Source organism: Heloderma suspectum, chromosome 3 (genome assembly GCF_057233095.1).
Source record: "Heloderma suspectum isolate Gila_16-S chromosome 3, 16-S_ref, whole genome shotgun sequence".
Taxonomy (NCBI): domain Eukaryota; kingdom Metazoa; phylum Chordata; class Lepidosauria; order Squamata; family Helodermatidae; genus Heloderma; species Heloderma suspectum.
Window position 1 is genome coordinate 32,429,819 of NC_139460.1, and position 16,509 is coordinate 32,446,327.

Genomic DNA, 16,509 nt, shown 5'->3' on the forward strand with positions numbered 1-16,509 from the left:
CCAGAAAGTTACCCTAATTAAATGGAAGACACCGATGCCTGCTTGTTTTTTAATATGAATGTTTGACCCAAGAAAGTGACAGATGATCTGCTACTACCTTCATGTTTAAGGAAGTGACTGGTGGCAGGTAGGGGTTAACAGGAGGAAAATGTCTCTGTTTCCTAAGAACTAAATGTGAACCTATGAAAGGAAATGTAAAGGTAGTGAGGGTAAGAGTGAGATGACAGACGTCAAGGGCTTTGGGGGGATATGTCATTCCAACAGCATGTCCTTGCTAGCACCTGTCATCTGTGAAAGCCTCTCTCCTCCCTCACATGATCTGGCTGCTATTGGTCCCTTAGCTGGTGGGCTGCACTTCAGCCACCCCTGACCTACTAGAAAATACTGATATTTATCCCTCCATCCCTCTTTCCACCACCACCACAACCCACAGAGTACAATAACCACAAGCTTCAACATTTGGAATCCTGGCCTCCCCTATCCCGTCCTGGGGTTGAGCCTAGACTACCCCCCCCCCCCGCTGCATGGTTCCCCTTTACACTTCACTGTCTTTCTCATCTGTTTCTCCCAGTGCCAGGGATCAAGCTACACGGTCAAGTCATCAGACCTGGCTCTACTGCTACTCGACTTACTAGCCCTGCTCAAGCCACGTGTGTCTATGAGCAGTGGTGGGTCATGCATCTCCACCAGGGTGCAGGAAGCTTCGTCATCTTCACCTTCTCCATCCCACTTGCTTCCACTTCTGTCACTCAGGCTGGTACTGATGCTACTGCTGTTGGTGGCAGCTACTGCTGACAAAGATGGTGGAGGTGGGGGGTGCTCAACGGGCTCCTCTTGCTCTGGATGCGACTGCCGGAAACTACTAGGGGTGGAGGAAGCAGCTGAGCTGGAGGCGGGGATTTTCCTCTGCTGCTCAACTGCCAAATTGGCCCAGTTCTGCTCATGAGCCAGTTCATGGCTACTGAAGTAAGAGTTGATGACTGGTGAAGGCGAATGGATGGAAGATGTTGTTGCTGTAGGCGTGGAGACTGCAGTGTGTCTGGTGGTGTTGTGCCTCTCTTCACCAGGTAGAGGCCCCCTGGGATAACCAGCCAGAGAAGTTGCAACAGAGGCCGGTTGTGACCTAGAAGTAACTTCAGCATAATGCGGCAACTTGGTTTGCTGAAAAACTAGTGGAGTAATCGTGTGAGTTTCAGACATGATGACTGAGGCCACCGGAAGTGCTTCAGTTGGTGATAAGGCTGACAGAGAGATAGGTTTGGAGTCCTCCACTACAGAAGCTGGTGCAATGGTGGTGAAGGTAGCTGCTGCATGGCTGTGCCTGCTAGTCATGCCCTGCTTGAACTTCTTCCATCCCAGGTGGTACATCTCAAACATATTGAGCAGCAGAGAGAGGCAGGCCACAGCCAACATGAAGACAACGAAGACAGTCTTCTCCGTAGGTCGCGAAATAAAGCAGTCCACAGTGTTTGGGCAAGGCCAGCGGCCACAATGGTAGAGTGGCTTCAGTTCAAAGCCATAAAGGAAATACTGCCCCAAAATAAAAGCTATTTCAAAGAGAGATTTGAAAATAATGTTGAAGACATAGGTGCGTAGCAGGGCACCCGCCATGCGAATCCTGCCATGCTCATCACAGAGTGGTGATTTCTCATCTTTCTGTGGAGGTGGCTCCTTGCTGCTGCTACTTTTATCACTGCCAGCTCCCCTGTTTGATCCTTGTAGGTGGCCGGCATCCCTGCCATTCCCTGTTTTCCTCATCTCTTCTTCCTTCTCTTTCTTTTTTTCCTCCATGCGCACAATGTGGAGCACATGGCCTAGATAGATGAGGGTTGGGGTGGAGACAAAGATTATCTGCAGCACCCAGAAGCGGATATGGGAGATGGGAAAGGCTTCATCATAGCAAACATTTTCACAACCAGGTTGCTGGGTGTTGCATGTGAAGTCTGATTGCTCATCTCCCCAGACCTCCTCAGCAGCGGCCCCCAGCACCAAGATCCTGAAGATAAACAGTACCGTCAGCCAAACTTTGCCAATAACCGTGGAGTGCTCTTGTGCATTCTCTAATAGTCTCCCCAGAAAGTTCCAGTCACCCATTGTTTCAGATCTCTAACCTACAATAAGAACATTATAGCGGCATTATTACAGAACATCCCTGAAAAGCTGGTAAACAATTATCCCATAAAATTCACCTAAGCATTAATATGCAAGCTAACATTTTCACAATAGGAAATTATCATTGTGTCAGTTGGGATGTCTATTTTATAATGCAGTTGAAACATACAATCTAGAATTAGGATGTACACATATGTGTGCACACATATAAATATTTTTTAGATTTTAGTTATATTACTTAAAATATACAAATGATTTGTTTTTGTTTTTAACTTTTTATCTTTTTTGTAAACTTTTTTCTTTTCTTTTGATTATTATTATTATTATTGGATTATTATTATTACTATTTCTTGTTGGTTAAACCTTTAATGTTTATTAATACACGTTAACTGAATGGTAACATATGGCCAATGGAAATGGATTGTTTGCTCCCATTCCTTTGCTATAAGACTGAGGCTATGATATTGAAAGATAAAGTTTACCATTTGTGGTATGGTGGATTGAAGATTTAATAATACTTGCAATGTTTGGAAGAATGCTGTATAGGTATAATCTGCAGTTGGATATATATTTGAATATTTGGTTTGTTCTTATTGAAGTTTAATATAATCCTTTTTTTCCTTTCTTTTTTTCTCTTCCTTCTTTGCTATCCTCTCTTTTGTCTTTTCCTCAGAATACTGTAATGTTGGAAACTGAAGATTCTGATTATGTTGTTGGTAGTGTTTATTTCATTTATAAAAATAAAAAAGATTTAAAAAATAGAATTAGGATGAAAAATAAAACGTTCATTGTTTATAGTTTCCCATTACAGATTTTTCTGAGCTATGTACTATTTGTAAACATACATTGTTACTCACAATGGGCTGGAATGGAGGGGGAGTTGTGGCACTTGCTGTAGTCATGTCATGCACAATAATTAATCCTGGCCTGTAGCGCACTGATAATCACATTTAGAGTGCAATCCTATGCATATTTAGACAGAAAAAAGTCCTACTTTTTCTATCTAAGCATACATAGGATTGCGCCCTTAATCAGGCAATCACAATGGGACAATTCTCAGTGCCAAAATATCATAATTTGAGTGCCCACACCTGCCATCTACAGTGGTAGAGTCCAGGAACATTTTTACCATATAATCAGCTGTATGTCTAGGCCACATATCCTTTAGGAAACTACATGGACAGCTGTAACTTGAAACCCTTCAAAAGACTCCATCTTTGAACATACATACCAAGTCTTTACAGAGTTGCTCTGGACCACATGAGCTAATAGGGGATATATTCAGAATTCTGTTTAATTAACAGTAGATGCTGAACTCACCTAAACCATTTGTTTCAAACAAGTGGGACCTGCAACAATATGTTACAGTATCCTGTGCTCTTGTTCAGCATTTCAGCCAGCTATGCCCTTATCTAGGATACTCCGTTCCATTCTCCCCCACCTCCCAACAGCATTTTGTGGCCACTGAGCATGCTCAGTCGTCTTTGAGCTGTTTCCCCCCCCCTTTTAGAGTTTTCATTCTAAAGTTATTTTGTACTGCTGCAAACAAAACATTCTGCTGCAAAATTTTGCTAAGCAGATAGCACACGCAGACAAATCAGCGTGCACAGTAACCATGGTCAGTCAAGTTATTTATTTTTTATTTTATTTATTTACAATATTTATATACCGTTCCACATCAGAAGATTTCATAGCGGTGAACAACATGATAAAAGAATAAAACAATGGGTTAAAAGAGTTAAAACATTTTTTAAAAAGACAACCCCCAACAAAGTGGAATTTAACAAACCACGGCTGGTCATGCAAGGAAGGCCTCTTGGAATAAAGTCTTCAGGAGGCGCCAGAAGGAACACAATGTTGGCGCCTGCCTGACCTCTAAAGGCAGGGAATTCCACAGGAAGGGGGCCACCACACTGAGGGCTCTTTTCCTGGTGGACTCCAACCGGGCCATGGGTCCATGTGGAACCACCAGGAACATGCCCTCTGATGACCTCAGTGACCTGACAGGTTGGTAAGGAAGGAGGTGCTCTCTCAGGTATCCTGGTCCTAAGTTGTTTAGGGCTTTGTACACTAGTACTAATACCTTAAACCTGGCCCTGTAGCGAATAGACAGCCAGTGTAGTTCCCTCAGCAAAGGAGTTACACGCTGAAAAGGGGCAGCTCCCGACAACAGCAGAGCTGATGCATTCTGCACTAGCTCCAGCTTCTGGACCAGCCTGAAGGGCAGCCCCACATAGAGCGCATTGCAGTAATCCAGTCTTGAGGTTACTAATGCCTGTACCACCATGGTCAAGCTATCCCTGTCCAGGAGAGGCCGTAGCTGGCGAACCAGTCGAACCTGGTAAAAGGCACCCCGAGCCGCTGGGACCACTTGGGCCTCCAGCGACAATGATGGACCTAGGAGTACCCCCAGACTACGGACCTGATCTTTCAGAGGGAGTGCAACCCCTCCAGATTGGGGTTACTTGGCACCAGAGGCAGAAAATCCCACAGGTACTTCTCCCTGCCCTGGCGGTCAAAATACAATAATAATAAATTAAATAACAATTTATTTCTCTTTCATGACACCAAACATCAACTGCCTTAGGCAGTCACCTCACTCTGCCTAATGGTAGGGCCAGCCCCATATACATATTTTGCCATTTGCACATATGCCAGGAAGCTACAGTTGGCTTGAGCTTCTTGGTAGGTGTATTTTATTTATCACATTTGCATCTCACCCTTCCTCCAAGGAGCTCAGAACAGAATCCAAGAGGTGATTCCATTTTAGCTTTACAACGATCCTGTAAGGTAGGCTAATCCAAAATATAGTGACATACTATATCTAAAAGTGAGCTCTGTGACTGAGTGAGGATTTGAACCTTGGTCTCCTCAGTCCAAATCCAATGCTCTGTCCATTCCACACTGTGTGTCTATGCCCTGTGAAAAATACGCACATGGAATCACCCCATGGGGGCTGCATGCCAACTACTACATGAAAATTCTTTCCATGTAGGAATTTTGTAATGCATGAAACTGCCAGGCTTATGCAGTATCTGTATTACAGGCACCCTTCTACTTCAGACCAGAATGACAAAATGGTCAGGTTTAAACAAGAACAATATAGTGCAGGGAAACCCTGCACTGACATAACCATGTAGGGCTGTTACTGCAACAGACTCTGACTGCAGTGAGGAAGAGTGCAGTGCAAATATGCAACCCTGTGCCACTTGAATGGATTGTTAATTGGTGATTAATTTTTTAAATTTTATTAATTTTCCAAATACAAAGACAAACAGAAAAAAGAGAATTACATCAAGTTGATGTCTAATTGTTAACAGAGGGTAGTATATTAACGTATTTTTTATTATATACCCCCCTCCTTTTTTTAAAACTTTACAGGCATAAATATAACCGGAATCTATTGGCTGCTTAGAGATTTTCTTTATTGTTCTTCATAATGACAAATTATAATTAGTCTCTTTTCCATAATGTGAGGAAAAGTTTTGATAGATGTTGCTGCATATCCCTGATTTGTATATGAAATAAAATGTTGTATAAAAATCACATATTTAGCTTTTCCTTTAGCTAATTTCAGTTTTTCTGTCATGGTTATTTGCCACAGCTCCATATTCCAAGACTTCAGTGTTAAAAGCTCTAACTGGTGATTAATTGATTCAACAGAAATACATTTCTGTATTGCACAGCCTCAATGAAGATGCCTTTTTGAAGAAGGGAAAAGTTTATCTTAACTATGAAAATGCTTACAGCTTGACAAACAAAAACTACCACTCATTCTTAGAAAGAATGACCATTTTAAATATTTCTTTTCCATGACTCTGGGAACATGGAATTTAAAATATTCCCCATTGAACAGCAAATCAGAGCTAAAATGGCTTTAATCATAAACCAAGTTCAAGGTCCATTTGTACTGTGAATGATCCTGATTTGAAAGATGTATTCGCATCGGGATAGCTAATACTTTGGAAGACAGAAACAAAATTCAAAGTGATCTGGATAGACTGGAGTGCTGGGCAGAAAACAACAGAATGACATTTAATAGGGATAAATGCCAAGTTCTGCACCTAGGAAAAAGAAACCAAATGCACAGTTACAAGATGGGGGATACGTGGCTCAACCACACTACAAGCGAGAAGGATCTTGGAATTGTTGTCGATCACAAGCTGAATATGAGCCAACAATGTGATGTGGCTGCAAAAAAGGCAAATGCTATTTTGGGCTGCATTAATAGAAGCACAGCTTCCAAATCCCGGGAAGTACTAGTTCCCCTCTACTCAGAACTGGTTAGGCCTCATCTGGAGTACTGTGTCCAGTTCTGGGCACCACACTTTAAGAAGGATGCAGACAAACTGGAGAGGGTTCAGAGGAGGGCAACAAAGATGATCAGGGGACTGGAAACAAAGCCCTATGAAGAGAGACTGAAAGAACTGGGCATGTTTAGCCTTGAGAAGAGAAGGCTGAGGGGAGATATGATAGCACTCTTCAAGTACTTGAAAGGTTGTCACAGAGAAGAAGGCCAGGATCTCTTCTTGATCATCCCAGAGTGCAGGACACGGAATAATGGGCTCAAGTTACAGGAAGCCAGATTCCAGCTGAACATCAGGAAAAACTTCCTGACTGTAAGAGCAATATGACAATGGAACCAATTACCTGGGGAGGTGGTGGGCTCTCCCACACTGGAGGCCTTCAAGACGAGGCTGGACAGCCATTTGTCAGGGATGCTCTGACTTGGATTCCTGCATTGAGCAGGGGGTTGGACTCGATGGCCTTGTAGGCCCTTTCCAACCCTACTATTCTATGTTTCTATGATTTATTTCAGCTGAATGCAACTTCTACTACCTCTTTGTGCTAGAAAGAAAATCATAGTAATTTCATTCAAAAGCAAAATGTTTACTAACTTACAATATAAGCTGGAGGGAAAAGCCATCCCTAAGTTTATTTCTCACAGAGAAGAGGATGCTGGCTCAAGTGCAAGCTGCCTTGCAGGAGTCAATCTGTGCTTGTAGTCATTCTCAGCAATTAACTGGAGAATTTTAACAAAAAAGAAAAGAAACACCATGTAATCAAAACTTTACTAAAGGCACAATCCTATACATGTTTAGACAGAAAAAGTTCTACAATTCTCAGCATCCCTCCAGCCAGCTATACTGGGACTTGTAGGACTCCCCTCCCCCCATCTTAACATGCATACGATTGCACCCTTAATGAATCAATTACACCAAAACCAAGCTTTATTAACTTTACATAAATCAAATTGTAGTATTTCAACTGACTTTCTCTGGAAGGTTATACTAAAACCATGTAGATGTTTAGAAAGCTTCTTGGCAATTTTGGCCTTAATTACTTTGCTCTTGAGTTTTAAAATCTGCAATGGTGTTTTTATAAATACATGAAATAATAAATATTTTGGGGAAAATAATTTAGGAAAGATGGTTCATGTGTTTAAATTACAAATCTAAGGAAATTTGGGATGTGGGTGGGGTTAGGGTGGGGAAGTGCTGGAACCATATATTTAATTAAACTTTAAAATAGGTGTGCCAGTCTTCACCATTGAAGCTGGGGGTATCATCCAAATTATTCTCTTGAGATTTGTGCAGCCAGATTGCCCCACTGCAATCCCACTTGCAACAGACATGCTAACTTGGACATGGAAAAGGGAATGGTATTTTTGCAGCTATAATACTTCTGTTTGATTGTTAGAAAATATTATGTACATCACAACAGAAATGCCCCCTAAAAAAAGATGCTAAGATCCCCAGCAACTGATTAGTAGCACGAGCACATGTATTGTTCTAATATTGTTGTTGTTCAGTCGTTAAGTCGTGTCCGACTCTTCGTGACCCCATGGACCATAGCATGCCAGGCCTTCCTGTCCTCCGCTCTCTCCCGGAGTGTGCTCAAGTTCATATTGTTCTAATATAGCCCTCTATAAAGGTACCATTAATATTTGTGTGGCTTTCCAGCAAAACTGTAAATAATATTTTTTAAAAGTAAATAGAAATGAAACTATCCAGAGAACCAGTAATCCTATAAATCCATCCACTATGCCTTGCATCTGGTTTTAGAATCAATTACTTTGTTCATTTATTATATGAGGCAAAAGTTATAGCAAAAAGAGAGTGAGAAACTCAGACATTAAAAAAAACTTAAGTTATGATTTCCTCTGTATAATATGCTCAGCTCTACAAATACATGTCCACGAAGTAGCATTGAACAAAACCAGGTGTAATCTAACCAAATGTTCTTCATGTTTCTCTCTCAGAACATTGAGCAAATTTAGCTGATCTCTTAAATTGGAAGTAGCAAAGCAATTATTTCATAAAGACTGAGGTCAATTTAAATTGAATACTTTATACAATATAAAGAAAATGGGAGAGAGAATGGGAATAGGAAGGGTTTCTTTTCAGCTTAAATTTTAACGGAGTCTTCTTGGTTTGAAAGAGGCATGTAAAAGAAGCCTCAGAGATAATCCTATACAGGAAAATCCATCTTGACATCAACTGCTCTTTAAATCTCCTGAGAACATAATATTTATTATTTATAAAGCATATTAAACACTATTTATTTACCATATCTGTATGCCGCCCTATAACAAAAAGCTATCAGGGCAGCTCACACAATGAAACATGTTAGAAACAATAAATACAATAAACATTGTAAAAGGCCTTGAAAAATAAAATCTAAAACAAGGACTAAAAATCTAAAATGCCTGAGAGAAATGTTTTTGGCCGGTGCTGAAAAGACAGCAGCATGGGCTCCAGGCAAATCCTTGGGAAGGGTATTCCATAAACCAGTGCCATTACTAAGAAGGCCTCTCTCTTGTAGCCCCCTGCATAATTTCATTTGGACCTAAGGGTCTGGGCACGTACATACATATGGGAATATGGAATAGATGTTCCTTCAGATCAGCCTTCCCCAACCAGGTACTGTCCAGATGTTTTGGATTACAATTCCCATCAGCCCCTGCCACCATGGCCAATGGTCAAGGATGATAGGAGTTGTACTCCACAACATCTGGAGGGCATCAAGTTGGAGGAAAGGTGCTTTAGATAATCTGGCCCCAAGCCATTTAGCGCTTTAAAGGTTGACACCAATAATTTATAGTAATGCTTTACTTCATAGCAATGCTTTAACAGGTTGATGATCCACTACTCATTTCTTATGCGCATAGCACTTGTGCTGAGAGAGCCTGGGGTTCAGACTTTGGGAAAGTAGTAGAGTTTTATCCTAGTGCCATCAACACTGCCAGGTTGAACTTTCAGCTTTGCAAGGAAAAAGGCATATACCTAGTTTTTTTAAAATTCCATGCTCAAATAATAGGGTTGTGTACTAAACTGACAGGTGCTGCCTAGTTTATTCTACACATCCTGTTGAGCTGAAATACTCGCCCATTTCAACGGGCTTGGTCCAACAGTCTTACACTGTACTATTTCAAAGTAGGTTGTGCATTTGGGCTGTTTAAAGAAAAATGTTGTAATTAAGTGAGGTGTTAATTTAGCAAACTAAAGATTAGTTATTTATCAAGCATTTGATATTTAAATATCCTATGTTAGTATCAATCAAGTGCTAGATAGAGGATTTAAAACATAGATCCCCCTCAGTGTAATACCTAAAGCTACATAAAACATGCTCCATCTTAAACCAGAGTTAAGAATATTGGTTTTGCAAATATACAGTACCACATTCATGGCACCAGAAAAAGTGGTCGGGAGATCCTTACAAGTTTGTTTAGGCTATGGCCCAGCACTTCACTGACATAATTTTGCGCAAACAAAATGCACAAATCACCCAAGTAATTGTATCCAGGCTGATCCCACTGATATTTTACTCAGAAGTAAATCCCACTGAGTCAATAGCACTTATTCCCAGGTAACTGTATACAGGATTGCAGCCATAATGTTTTGGGGACTAAGCACATGTCTTTGTAAGAAATTGCATCAGGAACTTGCTCCAAAGCAGTTGCATTTAGGATCACAGTGAATTATTTACACACTGGCGACAGGAATAAGCAACTGCCTGGAGAATCCTAGGCATGTCTACTCAGAAGTACATCCCATTGGAGTCAATAGAGTCAAAATCAGTGAACCCAGGCCAAATCAACTGACACTTCCCTGAGCTACATGAATGTTACATCTAATGGTGCCTTTTTAATTTTATTTATTATTACATTTATATCCTGTCTTTTTCCCTCTTGCAAGGAACCTAAAGCTGCTTACATGAACCTTCACTTCTCCATTTTATTCTCACAACAACTCTGTGAGGTAGGTTAGGCTAAGTCAGTGACTGGCCCAAAGTCACCCAGTGAGATTCATGGCGAAATGGGGACTATAACCCAGATCTCCTGAGTCCCAGTCCAACACTCTACCCACTACACCACACTCGCTCTTTTAAACTATTGCTTGCCAGTTCTCTTGCCCGTCTGATAGCAGTTGCTCTCCTGTATCTTTAAATTTAGCAACCTGAACCACCTTTTAGTTATCCTCTACAGCTGTGGCTTCTAACCCTTCCAAATTAATTGGAAGTAAACTCAACAGAATTTAATTATTTGGATTTATTTCAAAGTAGGATGGGAGTCTAAAATGCTGAGTTGTTAAGTAAACTCCTGCCCTGTGATATTAACGGGACTTATTTGCCAGTAGCTGTGTAAAGAATAGAGGGTACCAGACTGCCACTCTAAATACACTTACCTTCAAGTCAGTTCTATTGAAATCTATGGGATTTATTTCTGACTACTTATGCAGGACTGAGTAGTCAGCATGAGTAGTATATTCATACACCCTAACATACTGGAAATGTTTTACTGTATGCCATGTTAATAAACAAACACCATGCCCTTCCAAAATGGATTTAGCATGCTCTTATAAGCTGATATCAAGTGCCGCGTTTAATAAATCAAGCTAACACTGCATGTCCTTAAGAAAAGTATAAACTCCAGTTAAAGATCAGAATTTGTGCCAGACTCCAATTAAACGCTTCATAAAAATCATGATGCACATTTTCCCCCTTCCTGACTTCTCCCTTCTTTCTTGAATTTACACTATTATTAACACTATTATTACCACCACCACCACCATCATCACTGCTACTTCCACTAATACTACCATCTATATATAGAAAGCTCTACAGAGAATAAGGTAAGGAAAAAACGGCAGCTCCCTGCCCTGGGGAGTATACAGTCCTACAAATCTTAGACATTTCTACAGTGGGGGGAACAACAAACGGAGGTGAGGGAAAGGAAGAGACAAGGAGAATAACAGAATAAATAACTGAGAACCCTGCAAACATCTTTTAATACTGTATATACTTTCAAGAAATCAAACAACTCTTGACATCAACCAGTCATCCATTCCAGTAGTATTCATAACAATTGTGGTGGTGGGGGGGGGGATTACAAAACTTTGGAGTAGGCCAGCTTAATATTTTTTTTAAAGAACTGAGCAATATATAAAAGTCTAGGAAAATAAAACAAGTTATCTAAATGTTATACAACAGCACAATCCTACTCAGAAGTAACTCTCACTGAGTTCAATTGGGTCTTATTCCCAGGTAAGTATGTACAAGACTGCAGCCTAAAGTACTTAAGCACCTGCAAATTAAATAACAGGCAAACCGTTTAAGCAGTCAGAAAAATGACAGTAAATTACATTTCCCCACTAGTTCTCAAAAGCTCGAGGAGAATCCAGTATGGAAACTTACCTCCCACCACCCAAGTACCACAGGATATTAAGGATATCAGTATTAAAAGGTATCTTTTAACCCCAAACTAGCCATCTACTTCGTGTTCAAGTGGCGGCTCAAGCAGAATATGTACTGTTCGGTGACACGGTGGTCGGCAGGCAGACTCGCTCAGCAAAAGACCAGGGTCTCCATGGAGCCCTAAAAGCGACGAGACGTGAATCTGCACACCCAATCCCAAGGCGGGGTAGTACATTTTTGGGGTTGTAATGACCAGTTATATTCTATAAGGTGAGTCGTGGGGCTCAGTCTGACTGTAAGAACAAACAGGCAGCAGAGCGAATAAGTCCATGCCACGATAAAGGAGCTAGTCCTTAAGATTCCAGACGAGGCTAGGCTTTGGTACAGGTTTTATTGTGGCACTGACAGACGCAAGGCTGCTACGCAGAGAGATGCCCGCCAGCCCGCCGCTCCCTCCCTCACACCCGCACAAAGCTCTCTTTCTTCCCCCACAAACAGCCCGCCAGCTCTGCCCGGCGCTTACCCCAAAGCTCTGGCCGCAGGCGCAGCTAGCCAAGCTCGCCCGCTCAAGCTCCTCCGCGGCGCGCGGGGCGTAAGAGACTCTCCGAGAAGAGAAATAAAGGGGAGGAAAAGAAGAAGAAAAGACAAAACTGTTGTCAGCCCTCAAATAAACGATAAAACACAAAGAACAATAAAATAGAAATAAAAATGAAAACTTCCCAAATCTGTCTAGTAAGGGAAGTTTAATGGCACTTAACGTTTGATTCCCACGGAGAGGAAGAGGCCAGACTCTCCCCCTGAGCCATCGCCGCTGTCACAGCGGATGAGCATGCATGGTCGAACCCGCCAAGTTAGCGTCTTGCAGGCTGGCCCGAGGCCCCACCTTAGAGCCGGCCCCAAACGCCGTGCAAATCGCTTCGTGGCGGGAGGCGGGCAAGCTCTAACGCGCGGTGGCTCCCACCGAAAAGCAGGTATAGCGTGTCTGGAGCAGGAGAGGAAGGGAGGGACTCATTCGGTCGGTGCTGTTGTTGTTTTATTTATAAGGAAAGGAGGGTGTGTGTGAAGGGAATGATATTTTAAAGGAATTATTTCATTCTATAGCGATTTTATTTATTATTCACATGTATATATCGCTTTCCGCAAAGGTATCAAAGCCACTGACATAAATACAACGACATCAGAACAACAATAAATATAACAATAAAGCAACCCAATGCAAATGAATCAGGAATAAAACCTCACACTTTACTGTGTGCCACAAACCACAGCTGTCTGGGTCACACTTCAAGGAAAGACTCTGTAAAGAGATGAGTTTTAAGAAGACATCTGAATGTCAGAACTGGCCTATCTAATCTCAGTTGGTCAAGCGTTCCAGAGAGAGGGTGCTGCAACTCAAAATGCTCTACTGCAAGTCTCCTGAGGCCTCAGGAGCATGTGGCACCCTCAGAAGTAAGGTAAACCTAAGGTAACCTGGCCCTAAGTTGTTTAGGAATTTGTTAACAACAATACCTTGAATATTGTTAACAAATTTTGTTAACAACTTACAATACAGGTGTAAGTTGCTGTCAGAAGGAGGCCCCAGTTAGTAGCCACGCCACTGCATTCTGCACCAGCCGCTGCTTCCAGACCAAGCCCAAAGGTAGCTCCACGTAGACCTCATTACAGTAATCCAGTCTTGAGGTTGCCAATGCCTGTACCACTGTGGCTAAGCTGTCATGGTCCAAGAACAGCTGTAGTTGCCGTATCCGCCAAAGCAGTGAAGCCATCTGAGCTTCAGGTGACAAAGATGAATCCAGGAGTACCTTGGAACTACGTACCTGTTCCTTCAGGGGGAGCGTCACCCCACCCCGAACAGGCAATTGACCTATTTCTTGGACCTATGAACAGTGCTTATGTCTTGCGGGTTTTAAAAAACTATTGTCTGAGGTGGGGGAAACGCCTGAGAAAAACTGAGCATGCGATGAGGTGAGGTGACGCCCATCTCCGCAAATCTCAATCCAAGGAACATAGGGTTGTACCCAATATTAGACCTACTTAGAGTAGACCCATTGAAATGAATGGGACTCAAGTTAGATTAGCAGCCCATACAGAGCTCCATTTAGCAGTCCAATATGCTATATCCTCCCATATAGAAGCGCTGGCAATTGTAAAAAGCGGAACTTGTCTTTTCCATTTAGCCTGCCTGATATAACACAAAGGGCACCCGCTATGTTTAATGCATTCCTGATAATTTGATGATCTCTAACAAGGCCCTCCTCAGATATTACATTTTAAAATATTTTAGGTGTCGACAAATCATCTTGAACATGTGGAGATGGGGGCAGAAGGGGGATCCTGTATGCCATCCCTAGTCCCAACCACCACATATTCAGCTTAATTTGTGTACGTGTGTACAGCTATGTGTGTGTAAGGTGCTTCCAACATGATTGGAAATTCTAGAAAAACGTTATCCATACATTAAATTGAATTGTGGAGGAATGGTGAACAAGATCTCACACAACCCATCCATACTTAGTGTAACATGTACAAAGTGCTATTTCTGGTGGACATGTTGGGATGTAGCTCAGTTATAGAACACATGCTTGGCATGCAAAAGGTCCCAGGTTCAATTCCTGGGATCCCCAGGTAGGGCTAGGAAAGACTCTTCTCTGAAGCCCTGGAGAACCACAGTCAGTCAGTGTGGTAGACAATACTGAGCTAGATGGTCTGATTCCATATAAAACAAGTTCCTAAGAACACCCTGCTTCTTTCCGCTTGTTTCACTTTTATTTTCTTCTATCTTGTCCCTTATCTTCCTGCTTTCCTGATTGGAAACAGAAAGCTGTATTTTCATTAATCCCAGAGGCCCAAGACTGTAATAACAGTGACATAATTTTATTTTTAGAAGATTCTTCCCAATAGGTTTGCATCAATGAAAGGCATATCTTTTAAAAACTTTTAAGTTTTATTTATAACTAACGAACGGACCTGGCTTTGCACAGGTTGGAATAGCCCTTAGTTTTATACAGAGAAGCCTTCAAGCAAAGTTACATAGCTGCCAAAGTTGGACACATTGTGCCTGCCCGGTCTGGGCACTCCTAGGTACAGCACCTGCCGTAGCGCACCCCTATAATCCCCAGAGGGAGGCGTCTGCCCACTCCATTCCTCAGAGGTGGGCTGCCCCACATCAGTGGGGAGGAACCAACCATATAACTCTGTTCCTCAGACTATTTTCCCCTGGTTTCAAACTGTAAATTGCAAATAGGGATGTCAGAGAATTCCGCCACAGATCTCGGTGGGGCCAAATGCCAGTGCATTCGGCCCCCTGAAATCCGTGGTGGAACGAAGCCCCCCGCCGCCCCACCCCACGAAAGGCGCGCGAAATGGAGCACTTACCTGCTGCCGTCCGCGTTGATTTGTGAATGGCGGCCGCAGATGCGGCCGCCATTCGCTTCCTCATTATAGCCGTGATAGGCTACGTAAATAATTACATAGCCTATCACGGCTAACGCAGGGATGCCATTTGCGTCCCTGCGGAGGCCGTGATAGGCTACGTAAATATTTACGTAGCCTATCACGGGGGGGGGGGGGACAGTGGCCGCCATTTGCGTTCTCTTTTTTTTGCCTTTTTAGCCTACGTAAATATTTACGTAGGCTAAAACGGTCCAAAAAAAGGGAATGCAAATGGCGGCCGCCGTAGCCGCCGCCATTTGTGTCTGCTGTTCCCCCCCCCCCCGTGATAGGCTACGTAAATACTTACATAGCCTATCACGGCCTCCGCAGGGACGCAAATGGCAGCGGCTACGGCCGCCGCCATTTGTGTCTCTGTAGGCTGCCCAGTGGCCGGATGTCCGGCTGTGGGTGGCCCCGGCCAGCAGCTCCGTGGAATCTCCGCGGAGCCAGCCGGAGAGAATTTCGGGGGGAGGGACGGAGTGCCTCCCCCCCTCGGCGAATGTCACCCTTCGAAAAGGTGACTTTCATCCCTAATTGCAAAGCTATGTGCTAGTTAGGGAAGTCTGCCACCTATCTACTGAAGGTAGTACTGTAGACTTCTAACAGGAACAGATTTAAATAAAATAAAGTGAATTAGGGAGCAATCCTATGGCCACTAGTCAGCAGCTAGATGGTGTATTGGGAACCTACCGGAAGATGAATTGTACCTCGAGGAGTTAGGTGTGACCTGTCACAGCTTCCCTTCATGCCTTTACTCCCGAGGAAAAAGCTTGGACACAGCAGCTCCTAGAAGCAGAGACTGCTAGGACTGGATGGTGATGCTGCATTTCCCACAAGTGTAGGCAAGTGGGATGGATTAAGCCTACAGGACAGACTGCATGCAAGGCCCTGCTAATGGACTATAAAAGACAGCTGGAGAAACAGGAAGGAAGGTTGCCAGTGGATGCCTGGTGTGAGAGTCCACCACCAAAAGCTGCTGACTTCATTGCTGCCTCCCTCCTTCTTGTCTCTGGGATTCCAGACTGAAGGCGGAGAGGTGCTGTGGCTACAACCTGGAAAGAGACCCAGTCCAGCAAGGGAAAGAAGGTATCATGCCTTTGCCCAGGGGACACACCATAATTTAGGACCAGTTGAATGAATTACTAGTGTTCATATATGCAATGGATAAAACCCAGTGGGTCTATTTTGTAATATTTATGTTGGCCAATAAAGCCTTAGGACAGCTGCCTGCTTTGATCTGCCTTATGTTGGGTAAAATCAAGAACCAAA

General features: G+C 42.9%; 1 protein-coding gene across 1 annotated transcript; it reads right to left on the reverse strand.

The window, feature by feature from the left end:
• Positions 1–585: 585 nt before the first annotated feature.
• On the reverse strand, positions 586–12,700 carry GJA3 (gap junction protein alpha 3). The gene is made up of 3 exons (XM_084842821.1): positions 12,332–12,700; positions 7,015–7,135; positions 586–2,111 (listed from the first exon to the last, which is right to left on the reverse strand). Exon 3 carries the CDS (start codon positions 2,092–2,094, stop codon positions 586–588), a length of 1,509 nt encoding a protein of 502 aa, XP_084698947.1. The 5' UTR covers positions 2,095–2,111; positions 7,015–7,135; positions 12,332–12,700.
• Positions 12,701–16,509: the final 3,809 nt, after the last annotated feature.

Bases quoted from the DNA above. Each gene is read 5' to 3' on its own strand.
- GJA3 (XM_084842821.1), bottom strand. From the start codon at position 2,094: ATGGGTGACTGGAACTTTCTGGGGAGACTATTAGAGAATGCACAAGAG.